The sequence below is a fragment of the Xenopus laevis genome, chromosome 4S (assembly GCF_017654675.1).
Source record: "Xenopus laevis strain J_2021 chromosome 4S, Xenopus_laevis_v10.1, whole genome shotgun sequence".
Taxonomy (NCBI): domain Eukaryota; kingdom Metazoa; phylum Chordata; class Amphibia; order Anura; family Pipidae; genus Xenopus; species Xenopus laevis.
This window is the reverse complement of record NC_054378.1, coordinates 76,480,563-76,498,485: the sequence shown is the minus strand read 5'-3', so window position 1 is coordinate 76,498,485 and position 17,923 is coordinate 76,480,563. Positions and strand designations below refer to the sequence as shown.

General features: G+C 37.1%; 1 protein-coding gene across 1 annotated transcript in view; it reads left to right on the top strand.

Moving 5' to 3' along the window:
* The first annotated feature begins 560 nt into the window (after window positions 1-560).
* The window catches only part of nrdc.S (nardilysin convertase S homeolog), a 31,496-nt gene continuing 14,133 nt past the window's right edge, over window positions 561-17,923 (top strand). The window contains exons 1-16 of the mRNA XM_018260899.2: window positions 561-797; window positions 4,606-4,828; window positions 4,995-5,076; window positions 5,549-5,702; window positions 6,621-6,694; window positions 6,778-6,873; window positions 7,614-7,736; window positions 8,077-8,134; window positions 8,634-8,707; window positions 11,299-11,368; window positions 12,624-12,701; window positions 13,963-14,083; window positions 14,877-14,935; window positions 15,012-15,066; window positions 17,339-17,443; window positions 17,682-17,805. Of these exons, the coding sequence (XP_018116388.1) occupies window positions 652-797; window positions 4,606-4,828; window positions 4,995-5,076; window positions 5,549-5,702; window positions 6,621-6,694; window positions 6,778-6,873; window positions 7,614-7,736; window positions 8,077-8,134; window positions 8,634-8,707; window positions 11,299-11,368; window positions 12,624-12,701; window positions 13,963-14,083; window positions 14,877-14,935; window positions 15,012-15,066; window positions 17,339-17,443; window positions 17,682-17,805 (1,642 nt within the window). The 5' untranslated portion in view covers window positions 561-651. The remainder of the gene's footprint in view (window positions 798-4,605; window positions 4,829-4,994; window positions 5,077-5,548; window positions 5,703-6,620; window positions 6,695-6,777; window positions 6,874-7,613; window positions 7,737-8,076; window positions 8,135-8,633; window positions 8,708-11,298; window positions 11,369-12,623; window positions 12,702-13,962; window positions 14,084-14,876; window positions 14,936-15,011; window positions 15,067-17,338; window positions 17,444-17,681; window positions 17,806-17,923) is intronic.

Below are 17,923 nucleotides of genomic sequence, written 5' to 3'. Positions count from 1 at the left end.
CTATGTGGACTGAGACTACAGGAGGTTCTGTTTGGCAGTTCACCTGTTTTTATGAAACCAAAGCTTGCCTTGAATTAAAAAAGGAGTACCTGCTTTGAGGCCACTGGGAGCAACATCCATGGGATTGGTGAGCAAAATATGTGGAAGCCACAGGTTGGGGATCAACGGCTTTGAGGGAACGCTGGGTTAGATTAGTTAGCTACAACAATGAAAAAGTAGTCAGCTGAAAATTATAAGCTTTAGTTAAAAGGCTTACAGTACAGATGAAATGGACAACAGCAATTCCGTATTTGTAATAAGACAGTTCCCTAATTACTGAGCAATCTTTCCCATGTAGCGCCTCACTTCTGGGCTCAGCAGCCCACTATTTTCTTACTCGTACACTCCATTGCCATTTGCCAGACAGGAAACTGTTTAGAACACATTCAACCCCTACAAACCCACGTGTCCGGGTTTCCTGTTTTCCCATTACAACGCCGAAGCAAAAGGACTTCTGATAGGTAGGAGACTAAACATTCCCGCTGCATCACGGTTACTTTTAATTGGTCTTGGCGTGATCACGTGGTTCGGCGGCGCTGAGCGATTGGTTGAAGTTAGCTCAGTGGCGAAGTGTTCGCAGCAAAACTCGCCGGTAGACAGCTCGCTCTCGCAATGCCCAACAAGAATCAAGGGGAATCTGACGGGGCTTGCCCAGCCTTCAGAAGAGACAGCTCTGGTGTCCTAGATGAGGCTTCTTCAATGGACGAAATGGAAGACACATCTATCGTAAAATCCCCTAATGACTCTAAGAAGTACCGGTTAGTATGACATGGGCATAAACACACTTGTACTGCTGGGAATCTCTGCTAATACCTCACACTCCCCCTATTCATAGTCTCTCCCTATTCCTAGTCCTCTTTATCACCCTCTGCTCTGCTTGGCACATTGGATTATTCTTCACTCCGCATCAATGGCTTCATGTGGCACTTTATTTACTTCTGCACATGAGCAAATACCAACAGTTACACCAGTTACACGTGGTTATAAAGATTTTCATTGTTCCATGTTGGTGTCCAGATCCCAGTGCAGAATTGGATCAGTTACAGGCAATATAAACCCCTACCACCAATAATCTGATATCAAATTGCTCAAATAATTGCTCTGTTGTTGGGGTTATAATAACTGATGCAAGCAGCATCTCTGGATGTTCTTCTGCACATTTCCCTCCCTCTCTGCTTCAGGTTGTAAAGGCATGTTTGCTGTTAAAGGGACTATCAACCCCCCCCCAAAAAATGTCCTCTAACCTAAGAAAGCATAATTCTAAACAACTTCGCAGCATACATTACTTACAGATTTTCTGTGGTTTTAAAGTTATATATATATTGCCATTGCCATTTTTTTGTCCCTTGCACTGATGACATTTTGAAACAATGTAAGGCAAGCTGAATAACAGACGCGTCTTTGCTGGGGACTTTTGCAACATTGTTGATAAAGTAACAACAAGGAGTTAGGCAAATACTGCTTTCAATAGCAATTACATTTACAAATAACGTAAAAAAAACACTGAACATTTTCAACAAATGTATATCAGAAAGTTTCTTCGAATGATGTTTTCTTTTGTCAGGCACATTTTTATTTTGGCATTGACTTGCCATTTTAAGGAAAGAAGGGGGACATTTCAAACCGAAGCACCTGATATCTATAACTGCAGCTTAGTGCTGCTGTGGAAAAAAGTATATTAACAACATAACATGGCTAATATTGAAACCCCAGAATAAGACCTTGTATTGATCAATTTTAAATATTTACATTTAATATATAATATAATATAATACATTTTTGAGGTCTAGATCCTCTTTAACACATGCATTGCATTTTGGTGGATCACATAAAAACTGCACCACAGGACAAATGCATTGTGCTGCTTAGTCTTAATGATTATGCCATTAAGACAACCATTGTTTCCAAGAACACAGATCTTGCCTATATTTCTTGGCTGCATATTGCTGAAAATTATGATTGGGGTGAGTACAAGTCATTAGTATATAGGGAAAGAATTAATGGCAAAATACAGTTTTGTACTTAAGGTTTTGGTTACATTAATTTTATAGAAAGATATGACAAATAAAGGGGGTATGAAGGGTAGTATGTTTATATAAACATGGCTGCTGGAGAACACAAGGAAAAGTATTTGCTGGGGCTTTACAGTTAGGAAGTAGGGATAGGTATTGTTGATTACACCTTGGATAGTTACTAAGTGGTATAAAGGCAGATAGGTATGTGAATGTATGTAGTGTTAAATGGGACATCCAGGAAGAAGCAAGGGTGACAGAAAACACCTGGAGGGCTTCAGAGAAGAAATGCATTGGGTTTTAGGGAGGATGAATGTGCTTGTGGGTGAGAAAAGCTGAGAAAAATAAAAGCTCTTGGAGTGGTTTAAAAATAATAATAATAATAATAGGGTGGTGACAACAGGCACCTAATTGGGTTAGTATGGGGTAAGGGAAAGAAAAGTGCAAAATGCAAGAAATGTAGAGTAAAAATTCTTATTAGGTATCAAATGTAATGCAAAACATGAAGAGGTTTAATGGTTACAGTTGGCAAGCCTTCTTTTGAAAAGTTATACCAAGGCAATGTTTGCATCCAGGGTGTAGCTGTTGTGTGTTGCTTTCTGTGCCAGTGTGGACTGGTGAAGTTTATTCTACTGGAAGAGTCCAGTGTAAATCTGTTATAGCTGGTATATCCAGTTTTCATTGTTGTCATCCTACTTTTCTTTAGAATTTAAGAGACTGGGTTATATTGCCCTTGTAGACTAAAGACTGGGATGGATAACTGTGCACACAGAAAGATTGATGAGGGTGTATACACAGAGGGAAAAATGTGAGAGGTCGGAGAACTCTAGGGAGAATATCCTTAGGGCTGTGGGAAAAGAAAGCCACTAGCAGATGGAAGGCAAACTCACAATTATGAAAGATAGAAATTCCAGAGGATAAATGAGAGTCTCTGAATACGATTCCAACCAAGAGCCAACTGCTTACTTGCTGGAATTTTTTTTGTTGAGCATTTTTTTGTGAACTACAGACTATTTGATTCTGTCTATAACATTACAACAAAATAGTAGATGAGATTTTTGTTTAGCTGATTTCAAGCCTGAAAACACCATTCCATTTAGTGGGAGGTAGGGCACAGCATCAGTGCTGAACACTATAACCAGTGAGGTTGTGGAATGCACTGCCGGGTGATGTTGTGATGGCTGATTCAGTTAATGCCTTTATGAATGGCTTGGATGATTTCTTGGACAGACATAATATCCAAGTCTATTGTGATACTAAAATCTATAGTTAGTATAGATACGGCTATATATAATTTATGTGAAGTTATGGAGGGGTGTGTGTATGGATGCTGGGTTTTCATTTGGAGGGGTTGAACTTGATGGACTTTGTCTTTTTTCAACCCAATTTAACTATGTAACCAATCCAGATCCTTCTTTTTCTAAAGCTAATAACAAGTAGCGAATTCTCAGTGGAGAAATGCCCAAACAAGTTCATGCTACCTCTCACTGACATCAATAGAAAACTTGGGGTGACTGTTTTCAATCCACATTAGAGCATCTTTTGGCTGATACTTGATGCAGTGTCAGGTGGTTTCAGTTTAATTCAATGGGAGGCAGCGGGGATGGTTTTGAGCATTTATTAGCCAGTGGAAATATACAAGCAACAGATCCCATTGCAAAAAAACTTCAATGGGAAAACAGCAGAATATGATGTATGAAATGTGGTTATGAATTAAATCAAGTTTATACATATATCCAGCTATAAATGATCTGCATAATCTTTCCCAAAAGGTATTTGGAATGTAGGAATTGTCAAAAGGCCCTACCAGTCACTGCTTCCCATTTCACTGCTGTGCTTTCCCTGTTGCCAACTAAGTGGGTGTGATATCAAACTGCTTTCTGTAGGCCCGCACCCTCCGCATCATTATTTTACCCTTACTATGCTCCTATTTGCTGCGCTTTGTCCCTCCCTCACTTTTGATCGATTGGCTGACAATATTGACACATGGTGTTAGATCAAGTAACCAATTAGTACTCTGCATTATAGAAGCACCTTCGCTGTGGACACAGTACAACTTCGCTATAATATAACTGCGTTAAGGTCTATGTTTTTTTGTTTTTTTTTACAGTTTATTTTAGCTGAGTAGCTGTGTTAGCCTAACTACTGGTAAAGATTTCACAGGATTGGTTACTTTGCCAAACCAATGAAAGGCTGTTTAATAAGTTTATAAGAGATGCTGAAGGTCCCATACCTGTATAATGCAAGCTCTTTGAAACTGTCAGTAGTACATGTTCGTGCCATATAGCCTGAGGACTATAATATTAAATATAGCATTACACGTATGTTGCTTATAAAGGTTTAATTTCAGATTGCAGAATTTTTTATGGGGGGACACTTGGCCTGTTGAAATGACATTGACCTTGGAAGGGCTTTGTTACTTGCTTTTTAAGAATAGAACATTATGTTAAAAACCGGTTTCTGGAGATACATATTATTCTTCTGCAAATGCTAACTAAGCATTTATTTTTCTTGTGTAATGTGTTTCCTTGACTTGAGTTTTTTTTTAACCTAGATATATTCAGCTTGACAATGGGTTAAGAGCGCTACTTATCTCTGATTTGAATGTGGGTGAAATTGTCTCTGACTATTCAGAGGACGAGATAGAAGAAGAAGAAGAAGATGGTGATGATGATGATGATGATGATGAACAGGAGCAAGAATGTGAATCCGATACGAATGAAAGTGAATCCAGTGGAATGGACTCCAGTAAAAAGCACTGCTGTGAAGAGAAGCTGGTATGGAAATGTAGATACAATGCTGGACCTGTGACAATAAAACTTTACCTGTCATGTTGTTGTTTGGTAGTAAAGTAGGTGCTTATTTGCTTTTGTCAGATGCTTTGCCTTTATTATGTGGATGATTATGATTAATGTAAAATACAAGCTTTCTTTTCTTCTGCAGTCTGCTGCTGCCTTGTGTGTTGGTATAGGATCTTTCAGTGATCCAGAAGAATTGCCCGGAATGGCACATTTCTTGGAGCACAGTAAGCATTGTTTTTGTACATTCATACAAAAAGAAGCTGTAAGAGTTTTCCTAGAAATGCAGAAAATTTAGTAGTGATTTTGAATAAAAATAAAGCAACAATTTCATTAACTGAATGGTGGAGCAGCTCATCATTATGAGAAGTAACTTCCTATCCAATGTTTAAATATAAAGTGATCATGTTAAATCAGAGACCTATATAAATTCATCTTAAATGCAAATTAATGTCAAGTGCTGGATTATTTTTAGCTCTGTAATGCCTATAAATGGGAAGAAAATGCTCAGAATGGAGGGAGAGGGCTGTAACAGTGGAGTTGGCTGACTCTGCAGGTTTTTGTTGCAGTATATGGGTCCAATCCGGTAATTTCCTCAAGCTTACAGGATCTGCACATGCCATGCATATAGATATTCGCATTTAACCTAATTTATTGACCGTGTAATTGTATTTGGCCACCTCATTTTTCTCATTACAGTGGTCTTTATGGGGAGTGAGAAATATCCTGATGAAAATGGCTTTGAAGTTTTCCTTAAGAAATACGGTGGCAGTACAAATGCTTCTACAGACTCTGAGCGCACTATTTTCCAGTTTGATGTCCAACGAAAGCATTTTAAAGAAGGCTTGGACAGGTGTGTTTTTGTCTAAACCACTTTCTTGTATAGCTGAGATTCTCAAATAAATGACATTTAGATGATTGGTGGCAGTGTACAAAATCAGATTGTTTTAAAAGACAATTATTAACATTATTATTAACATGTATTTGTAGAGCGCCAACATATTGGGAATTGCTGAGCCTGGTTTCAAAACACTGTACACCGTGATATTCAAAACCACTGATATCATATGTTCTCATTAAGAACATTTTTGTACCCGTTACTCAGTCAAAATACAGCAGTATACTCTTTCTTTGCCTTTCATTATCCACCATATACCTTGTCCCACCAGTTGATACATTAGCCCGAGAAACATTTTATTAGTATAGTCTTTTGGAATAGCATCCCTTTAAACTGCACACCTGTTAAACTGTCAATGTTTCTGTCTTACCAGTTATCCTTTTAAAATTTTGGAAACATATGCAGTCTGCCACATGAACCTAAAAATAATGCTAGTGAACACTATCATTTTTGTATTCTACCGTGGGCGTCCATTATTAAAAATATGATATGTAAATTTACACTGAAAGTCTGGCATGTCCTTTTGTATGATACTACTGTATTGCTGTTCCCCATATTTATTTGTTATACAGTTAATTACCCTTAAAAGCTAAAAGTTCCATTTTGCCACATAATGTATATATTTTGGCTCACACCTCTTAAATTTAAGATATACAGAGCATAATGGCAGGGGGTAATGCAATAAAAGATGGAAAGTGAGGTACCACTTTAATAATCCATATCAAAATGTTATTACATTACATTGTAAATCTTTGCTTCTTTGACTTCCTGTATTTTGTGGCTGTGGCAGGATGTGTGGTGCCCATTAACCACGGGCTATGGATTAAGGAAATTACACTTTTTTTTTTTTTCTTATCTGCTTTGTTTCTGTAGGTGGGCTCAGTTCTTTACTGTGCCACTGATGGTTCGTGATGCAGTTGAAAGGGAGGTGGAAGCTGTTGATAGTGGTAAGTGTTATATTGGAGAGCAACTTGTTCTGTGTAAAAGTGTTGTTGTAATATAAATTGAATTCGGTCTTGCAACATTGCAGAATACCAGATTGGACGACCTTCAGACACCAATAGAAGACAAATGCTTTTTGCAAGCCTTGCCAATTCTGGCCACCCTATGGCCAATTTTTCTTGGGGTAAGTACTATGTTTTCCCATCTAAAGTATTGCATGCCATTTTGCCTCAAACTGAATTGTTTAACATTTTACCATTTTTGGTATTTGAACAGTTTCCTTTAGCCAAAGAAGGGAGTATGGACTATGCTAACTTAACTGTCTTTCTTTTTTAAATAGTCCCTGGGAACACTTTAATTGCTAAAAGGTGACTAGAATTACAAAGCATATCATAAAAGCTTCAGACAGTGTACTCCAGGAAAAGGTGCCCAAACATTGCAAATTGTGCAGTGAACTTAAGGTGGTTTAATCCTCTCAGATGCATTGTCATAATGCAGGATAATTTTAGCTTTGTAATGCCTGTAAATAAAATGTTCAGAATAGAGGGAGAGCGATGTAACAATGGAGCTGGCTCCCTTTATGTGATTCTGGACACTAACTGCACCTTTCTGCCTCAAAAGCAAAATGTAGGTGTCACTTGAAAGATGTTTGGCTTGGATGCACACACTGACCAGACAAGTGACTTAAATACAGATATATTTATTAAGAAAATAGAAATAGAGAAATAGAAAAAAGAAAGGGGGTTGAGTGCAAAAATACTTTTTAGGTTTAAGTGTCAAAATTAAAGAATAATTTGGACTTTTGAGATACTGTTTATGCATTTTGTGCTTTTAATATGTACATTTTTCCTTTTGAAGGACAGGCACCTTGGTTTTTTTACGATCCTGTTATTTGTCTGTAAATTTAATTGTTGCTTATTGCAGGAAATGCTCAGACACTGAAACATGAGCCTAAAGAGAAAAATATAGATCCACATTCGAGACTAAGAGCATTTTATGAGAGACAATACTCTGCAAATTACATGACCCTCGCTGTGCAGTCTAAAGGTATGGCACCAGGGGAATGAAAGCTTGGCGGGGATATCAACATATCCCAAAAAGAAAACTTTATTGTAGTAAAACACACAGCTTATTACGAAGGGAGATCTGGGAGAGCCAAGATTAGTGGATTATGTGACAATGCTTAGTAAATATTATTACTATTAACGTGAATTTATAAGGTGTCAACATATTCCTCAGCGCTGTACAATAAATATTTTATGCATGGAACATACAGAATTATATACAAAGCAATATAATAGATACAAGAGGTGAAGCGGCCCTACCCAAAGAGCTTACAATCTAAAATTATGAATTTTTAATTGTTTTTTTGTTTTTCTTTGCACAGAGACCTTGAGTACTTTGGAAACATGGGTGAGAGAGATTTTCAGCCATATCCCAAATAAGTAAGTCTAGCTATAATCAAACTAATTTGTGTTTGTTTTTTTTTAACATAATATGTGACTTTGGGTTATGCAAAACATAAAATGCAACACAAAAGTAATTTGCAGCCATATGGAGAAAATGACTAGAAGACAGAAGTAAGGGGTTCAGGCTTTATCAGCAGGATTCTAAGTGCCTGATTAAACCAAACCCGAAACCTTACAATCACATGATTTTTTCGTCACACAAACAATGAAACCGCAGGGTTTTTTTCCCACGAATATGTGCACACAGTTCATTTGAACCTTTCCTTGCCCTAATGTAACTATGTAATTTGCATAGTAAATCGGGGTTCTGAATTTAGCCAAATGGCAAAATAATGGATTGGGTGCATCCCCAATACTTTTGGAGCAACTTATCAAACTCCTTTATACATTGTTTATTATTGTTATTGGCATTATTGATTACACAATTCTTTTAACCTTTACTTGATTTTTTCTTTTTTATTTCCCGTCATTGTAGTGAGTTACCAAAGCCAGATTTTAGCAACCTTATAGAGCCTTTCAATAACCCTCATTTCAATGTACTATACAGAGGTATGTAATCTTGTTTATTTCTATCCTGTCACTATTTTAAAGTGTATGTATAGCTTGAATGATAAATAGTCAGAATTTACAATCAATGGGTATTTTCTTTTTCTATAGAATTCAAGTTACATCATTTTATCCCCCCCATACCATTTTTGATAATTCAAAAGCAGGCTTGCATTGTACTGGTGTGTCTGCAGACAATCAGTATGCAGCTAGATACATTGGCATCTTTAATCTTCAAGGAATACCAATATATTCTACATGCCTAAACCGATTCAGCACTCAAAAATGCGCCAAAGAGAGGAGACTACTGTGAGTAGTAAGGCTGAAATCAGCCAGCGGATTTTCACTAGCTGATTTTGGTGTGGCGAAATCTATACTTCTTAAACATAGAATGGATGAGAGAAATGTTATATTAAAGGAACAGTTCAGTGTAAAAATAAAAACTGGGTAAAGAGGCTGTACAAAATAAAAAATGTTTCTAATATAGTTAGTTAGGCAAATACGTATTATATAAAGGCTGGAGTGACTGGATGTTGAACAGAACAGAACCCAACTAACTGCTTTTCAGCTATCTTACTCAGTCTTTATAGATTACATTAACTATATTGAAAAAAAATATTTTTTGCACAGCTTATCTATTTTTTTTTTTTCACTGAACAATTCCTTTAAGGGGCAGAATTGTAAATTTGAATTTCAAAATTTTTTAAAATGTTTTTTGGTCAAAACTCACATATTCAAATTTAAAACAACCAACTCGAATTTGAATATGAGATTTATCACATCTCGACCCTGGAAACAGTTCTAATTAGACTATACTCCACCTTAAACCTGCAGAGTTCATGTAAAAGTCAATAGCGGAGGTCCCTTGAACTATATGAATATGTTAATATTAGTGATGAGCCAAATTTTTGCCAAGTTTCACTTTGAAAATGTCACGCGTCCCCAAAGATGTCGCGCATCTACAAAAAAAATTTTAGTGCAAAAGTAGAGGGGGTTTTTTTTGGAAAAAAAATCGTTTTGAATCGAATTTTTGGGTCAGGACAATATTCAAATCTTGCCATAAACAACATACCATTCAAATTGTGAATAAAATCAATTTAAAAAAAATTGAGTTAAAAAAAAAAAATCACATTACTAAGATTCAACCTTTGATAAATAACCCCCTAATAGTAGCATTTCTAATTCATCTTATGAAAATTGGACATTAGTATATTAATTTTGTATGGCACTGGATACGCAAAGTCCAGTGCCATTTAGAATGTGTACTGTATTTAAATAGTGCTTATTAACTATTTAGAATGATGCTTATATACGAGTCCTGTTTTAAAAGAGTGATCTGCCAACAAGTGTGGTTATACAGCTTTTATGATGAAACAACTCTTAAGGGGGTTATTTATCAAAATACCAAAAGTTCTCACTCTTTTCCATAAATTTTGACGCCTGAAAAACAAGAAATGGATTATTGCAGGAAATCCAGCTTAGATCAGGATATCAACGGGATATTGCCATTGACTTCTACATGAACTCGGCAGGTCTGAGTTGGCGTAGTTTTTTATTCTGACTTTTAACACCATCACGGTTTAATAAATCCCGAAAAATTTACGTTTTTTTTCTTACGAAAAAATGGTGGTTTTCCAACCAGAAAAAAATCGGACTTGATAAATAACCCCCTTATGTTCTACTGATGACTTAGAAGTTACATTGAAGATGCAGTTTTCTTTTATTAAATTGGTGTCTTCTGTGCAGCTTGCCTCAATAGAACTAAAATGGAGCTCTTTTCAACATTTGACAAAAATAATGTCTATATATGTCCCTCTTTGGCTGAATTTCAGTGGAATTTTTCTAGGTTATGTTTGTATTCTATGGGCAAACAAAAGTGGGAATATTAATTATGCAGATAGCAATACTAGTAGGGAAAAGCCCATTCTGATTTGCCCTGGAAGGGATTTATTTGCAGAAGGCAAATAACGGAGAAAAGGGTTGTTGGGTTATTTTGAGTGAATCAATTGTGTTGAGCAAATTTATTTTTCTGCAGAAGGTCTCATATATGACACAGGTTACAGAACTGGCCTAGCAGCATTATTAAAACTAATATGGGAGCATTTTACCTGCGAGCAAAAACAACATTTCCAGGCATGTAATTCTATGTACTGCCAAATCTGGCCACCTATTGGCAAATACCTTGACCTTAACTGGTTTTATCAGTCTGAAGATTTGACTTGCACTAAACTAATGTCACAAGGTTACCTGCTGTCTCCTGTGTGATTTTGGGTGCATTCATTGTGAAATTATTTCTCTGATGAATTAAATAGTTTTTTTTATTTTGGAGTCGACAAATTCTGGTAATTTAATAATATTACTAAATGCTTTTCTTCAACACAAGAGGGCTCATTTAAATCTGCAAGTGTTTTTCCCCACAATGCAATGTTCCCCCCCCTAAATTCCAGAGTGTGTTCTGAAACATCTGGTTTTATGTTTGTCTGGTCATACAGTGCATATAAACCACCACTGTGAGTATATGACATAAAAGTGCTTATACTCTTGCAATAACTTCCTCATTAACTCACATTCTTATCTTTTGATATTTTTTTCAGTTGTCCCAATCAAGAAAGATCATACTCTGACCATATCATGGGCTATGCCTCCTCAGCATCAATATTATAGGTGAGGATCCACTTATCTAAAGTGCTTGGCTCTGAACTTTTCGAAGGTCTTTCATGTAGGCCTTTGGTCACTTTGTCACCTAACATTGTGTTCTCACAGGGGTCCCAAACACCTGAAAATTCAGCTGAATACAAAACCTGGGCAAATCGCAACCAAAATGCATCAACTAATGTTGCCTTCAGCTCTCTAGTGCTTTAGTTACATCACGCTACTGGGTTTGGTGGAACACTAAAGCTGAACCAAATGTGAATAATGGGATTCAGCCAGACCCTGGGCTTGGTCTAATTCTTGTGCATTATTCAGTCTCATGATCAGGCCTGGACTGGGACTCAAAACAGGCCCTGGCATTTCAAATACAGAGAGGCCCAAATAGCCCCCCACCAGCCCACTAAATAGTTACTGCCTATGTGGCATTTTACAGCAGCCCATCTGGCATTTGCCAGAATCCACAGATTGCCAGTCTGGGCCTGCTCATAATCCACAGTGTTCTGCTTATTAACTAAAATTAGTTTAAAATTATTAACAGCCAACACCCATGTTTCATCGTGTTCAGCTGTAGCTCTTCTCCTTTCAAGTAATATCACTTGAAATCTAAACATTCACTAGGTTATGTCCTTTGCAAACAGGACTGGAAGAAAGTAGCAGTGTTATACAGGCATGGAATCCTTTATCCAGAAACCCATTATTCACAAAGTTCCAAATTACAGGAAGGCCATCTCCCATAGACACCATTTTAATAAAATAATTCTAATTTTTATAAAAGATTTTCCTTTTCTATAATTATAAATCTGTACATTTTACTTGATCTAAACTGAGGTGTATGAATCCATACTGGTGGGAAAACAATCCTAGTGGGTATTTCTTAGACCTATTAAATGGAAATCCAAATTACGGAAAGACCCCTTATCTGGAAAACTCCAGTTCCCAAGTATTCTGGGTAACTGGTCCCATACCTGTACTATGAAATGGAGCAATCTCATTAGTTAGATAGGTACTTGATTTTATGTATATATTTGTTGCATTTGGAATACTGTATGGAATACTGAATACTGAAATCTGATTGGTGTGCCAATTTAGGTATGGGACCTATGGTTTGTGAACAAAAAGTAAAAATAGTTTTTCCCCCTTAAATATAAAAATTTTAAAAAATAACACAGCCCTTTTTATATTTTCATCTGTACTTTTGTTGTTGCTAAGAAAAAGTTTTGCCTTCAGATCTTTCACCACTTTCCTTATTGTCACTTCTGTATTTAAGGGTCAAGCCCCTTCGTTATTTGTCGTGGCTGATCGGACATGAGGGCAAAGGCAGCATTCTCGCCTTGCTACGAAAGAAGTAAGTTCATTTACGTAAAGATGGAATTTTATGGTGACTCAGAATAAATTGACACTGGAATAGTGCTTGAAGCTTGTTGCAAGAATGATAAAAAGATAGGACCATGAACCAGGGGAATAGAGCTTGTCAATTTCTACTTAGACATTTAATATGAGAACTTTTATATTTGTATTTAAAAAAGTATTTTTTTTAAATATTAGCAAGCACTATCAACTTTAGATTCTACTTTATTTTCATAAAATCACTATAGTTTTGACACTGGCTTTTTTTCTAGGGGTTATTTTTTTTTAATTTCTTTTTTAGTGCTGTGTGTTTACCAGCAACACCTAGTTTGGCAGGGGTTTGAGGGATATATGAGAAATAAAATAAAATATTGATATATATTTGATAGATCAACACAATGCTATTTTGTATTCAGGTGTAATCTAAGTAGCTTTGCAAGGTTATTAAAGTGCTTTCCAGAATCTGCTAAAGGGTTATCCAAGATAAAGGACCAACCATTATTTACTTATTCTTCTTTAGGGTTGGACAGATGAGCAGATTCGGGGAGATTTAGTCGCCTGGTGACTAATCGCCTCTTCTCCCCGAACTGCCTTCCGTCTGCCTTCTGTCTGTTTGAATGAAGAATCGCCTGCACTCGCAGTGCTTCGATTTCCGAAGGTGCCCGAAGTTTCCTCGTGAGGCAACTTCAGGCGACTTCGGAAATCAAAGTGCCGCGAGTGCATTAGCTCAGGCGATTCCTCATTCAAGCAGATGGAGGGCAGTTCGGGAGATTGTCGCCACGCAGAAGAGGTGATTAGTCGCCAGGCGACTAAATCTCCCCAAATCTGCTCGTCTGCCCAACCCTAAAGAAGAATAAGTAAATAATGGTTGGTCCTTTATCTTGGATAGGGTCTTATTAAAGCTAATTAACGGATTCAACATGAAAGGGGGTAATGTTTAGTATTTTGTTCCCTGCCCACAGAGCTACAGAGCAGACAACATTGACCTATGTGCTATTACCTTCAAAGTGTATTTGCATTATACATGTAAACAGGAGATCCCCATATTGATCAGTCTTTCTCCAGTATGTTACAAAATGATTATTATTTATTTATGTCTAGTTTCATAATAGCCTATTACACTGTGGGATGGCTGTAGCTCTCCAGATTCCAGGTGTTTCTTCCCATTGCCTACTTAAGGAAGATGTTCACATCTACACTATGTAGCATTTACTGTCATGAATAACTGCTTTTGACCAACAAGTCCCATTTATCTGTAGGTATTGGGCTGTGGCTCTGTATGGAGGTTGCAGTTCTACTGGTGATGAAGAAAACTCCACCTGTTCTGTGTTTACTGTGAACATCACACTAACAGATGCAGGATATGAACATTTCTATGAGGTATGGGCTGTTAAATGTACAAGATATTATTTTCAGCTGCCAAATGATGGTTGGTGCTCTAAACAGCAGTAGTTACAAGAACTGTATATAAATGCTCTCTTATAAGCAGAACATTTTGGGTTCTTCGGAAATGACTATGTAAAGTAACAGTTTGTAAGCCCCATAGTTATAGTTAGTGCTACATTCTCCCAAATAGTTTAGCTATACATTTTGTGGGTTGAAGAAAAACAATAACGGGCACCGTACTGGGCTACACTGGAGCTTTTCTTAAATTTGTGGCTCCGATTTTAGAAACATGTTAAATTAAATTAGGGATGCACCAAATTCAGGATTGAGTTCAGGATTCGGCCAGGATTCGGCCTTTTTCAGCAGGATTCAGATTCAGCGAATCCTCCTCCCCGGCCGAACCAAATCCGAATCCTAATTTGTATATGCAATTGAGGGTCAGGGAGGGAAATTGCGTGACTTTTTGTCACAAAAACAAGGAAGTAAAAAATGTTTCCCCTTCCCACACCTAATTTGCATATGCAAATTAGGATTCAAATTCGGTTCGGTATTCAGCCAGGTCTTCCGCGAGGTATTTAGGGGTTGGGCCGAATACAAAAAAGTGGATTCGATGCATCCCTAAATGAAATGAATCCGTGATGCACCTTTTTCCACAGATAAAGAAATTAACAGATAACTACAGTAGAACCCTTAAACATGTTCCCTAATTAAAACAAGTGAAACTGAATTCTGCGCTGCAACACTGTAACATATTTTCATGTATTGTGCCTCGTCTGTTTTTGTGTAGGTAATACATATAGTGTACCAGTATCTAAAAATGTTGCAGGTCTTGGGACCACAGGAAAGGTAATGTAATTGCCTGGTTGCTCTTTTCCCCTGAAATAGTAAAACTAAACACTAATACCATCCTCTCTGGTTTCAGAATCTTTCGGGAAATACAACAAGTTGAAGATAATGGCTTCCGCTTCCAGGAAGAGGTAAGATTTTGCCACCAAAAGATTTTGAGATAGTCTTTTTCACTTTTCTTAAACTAGGACGCATTTAGTTTTTGGGCAAGGGCTAAGTACAAATGTGGACAATATTTGATGTAGCTTTGTAACCAATTAAATATGTTACAAACCGATGTAGGTCAGAATGGGGGCGCATTTCAAACAGGTCTGAGTGTGGGTTTTAAATGAAGAGTTAATGTTGGGTTTGAGATTTATTCTGTCCTTCTTGTCACAGCAAATGTTTTGTCCAACTGAGATAAGAATTAGGTAGTGGGATGCTAGAAAAAATTGAGCAGGTACTTGTAAAATGAATAGGACTGGTTGTGAAACATGAAAACAACCAGTACTAAAAGTTAGGAGAGTGTGGGGCTGGCTCCCTTTGCCTAGAAGATGTATTAGAGCTCACACTCTGAAACAGATGCTGTCTCTCTATAGGTACCTGCTCCCCCTCAAGCCTGCTTCCAGATTTAGACAAGTGCCCAGCAATTAGCTGGGGTAATTTAAATTTTTTACCATAGAGAAACCTTTGCAATGGCTTGGGTCCATGGGTGCCTATATGGTAGATACAACCCTGATCTGTGGATTTCTCAGAGAAAAGGCAACCTAAAGAAAATACTTTTGGTTCATGGAGTAACTTATTTTGGAGAAAGAAAATTCCATGTGAGCTCCATTGTTTGATTCTGCAGGAAGCTCAATACCTGTGTTGTTTAATAGGTATCATTGACTTGCACACATGTCCCCTTAATATAAGGAGTGGAACAACTTAATAGATCTGTTTCTAACTATTTATTTTGGAATATGATTAAATATAGGTCATTTATTTAATTGCCTTATCTGTTGATTGAAGCCCTTTAAGTGTAAAAGGGGTGTGAGAGTAGTACATTGGTATAAAAAATAAGATTTCTCCTTAATGGAGGAAAAACAATCCTATTGGGTTTAATTAATGTTTATAAGCATAGAGATCCAACTTCCATAAAGACCCGTTATCCGAAAACCCCGGAATTGCAGGTCCCATAGCTGTAAAGGTTTATTGAACTTTTTTGAATTTAAGAGCACTGAAATGTCTCTTAATATTAACTACTTTTTATGGGTATGTATACATGGTACAGAAATGGTTAAAGGTGAATTCTCGTATGTCTTTTTGGGGCGCATGTTTATAATATGCTCAGGGCCAGCCCCCTGAAAATGACAGCATTGCCAGTGTACTTCCACTACACCAGCAGGAATACATTTAAATACATTTAAAACAAGGCTCTTTATCCTGTGCTGTTGAGCCTGTATGATCATTGAAGGCTGCTATCAGTGCCACTCATTCAGACTGTCTGCCTTTGCAACTGAAAGGGTAGACATGTTTTGTCCTGGCTATACCCATATGTATCTTTATTAAATTACCCAATTTTAATTATTCTGAAAAAAGGAAAGAGACATTTTAAAAGTGAGATTTTAGGAAGATTCCATGTTTACATTAGTATTAAATATATTATTATTTTAATTATTATAGTTTATTCACATGCCATTACAATAAAAAAAAAGTGAATACGAGTGTTGTAAACAATTGGTGCTTTAAGCCTTTGATGGAAATCTTGTGTTTGACATCAGATTTTAGCTGGGTTTCACTGACTATACATTATACATCCTAAATAAAAAATTCCCAAATTTTACTCAAGGACCTTGTTTGGTATTTGTGGATATTCTGGATTTTGTATGTGTGGGTGTAGAGTCAAATGAGTTTATGCCTGGAGCTGCAAAATACCAGTTGGCTTACTGCCAAAATACAGCAATAAAGAGACATACATACACTCGTGTTTTAGAGACTGTAAAGCTTTAAATGTTGCCCTTGACACAACTGCAAGAGTAGAAAGAGAGCAAAATGGCACGCATGTCTACTCATGTACAGAGCACTTGAAATTTTGGCAGTGCCGTTGGGTACAACCTTGTGTCCAGCAGTGCTTCATCTAACATGGCCCTACATGGTTCAGTTAAAACTGCATTGGCTTGTTGATGTATTCTTCATCCTGACAGCCTGCATTTCCCATTGTTGTGATCAAATTGTTTGGCCAAAAGACTGTTTCAGCCCAATATCCCCCACCTCAGCCCAAAGGGCAGATCTTTTATTTTATGGACCGCTTTAGATCGCACCTTGTGCCAGCTAATGCTCACTAATTTTCAAATTGTTTTTTTATTAGGGAAAGTGTTCCTTTTGTTTACTGTCCCATTTGCCTTCTGCTAATCTGTTATCCCCCTTCCTTTTCATGTGTAGACAGACCCTATCAAGAATGTTGAAGACATATGTGAAAACATGCAGCTGTTTGTAAAAGAGGATATCCTGACTGGAGATGAGCTACTTTTTGAATACAGTCCTGAGGTGAGTGAGCCTTGTTTCAAAAAGAAACACCACTTATTGCTTTGCAGTATACTAAAGGGCCTTTTAACACTGACACCATGCATATGCTGTAGCCTGAATGATCATTTTAGCACAAGTATTGCATTGCTACACTTTAAATCTCAGCAACTGTGCTTGCGTAAGGAGCATATGGAAGATTATATCTAGGCTTCTTATTTGCATTTGAACTAAAGAAACTGCATGTTTTCTTTTTCTCTAGGTAATCTCAAATGCCCTCAAGTACTTTACACCTCAGAAGGCAAATATTATGGCCCTGTCACCTCATAATGAAGGAAAATGTGATCTCATAGAAAAATGGTTTGGGACCCAGTACAGCAAAGAAGGTACTTTTTTTTGTTTGTTTTTTCTAGGTCTAGTTTTAGAAGGAGAACAAAATGTCAAAACACCGGGGTTGCCAATCTGTTTAGCACAGCCTTAGGGCAGAGACACACGATGCAATTC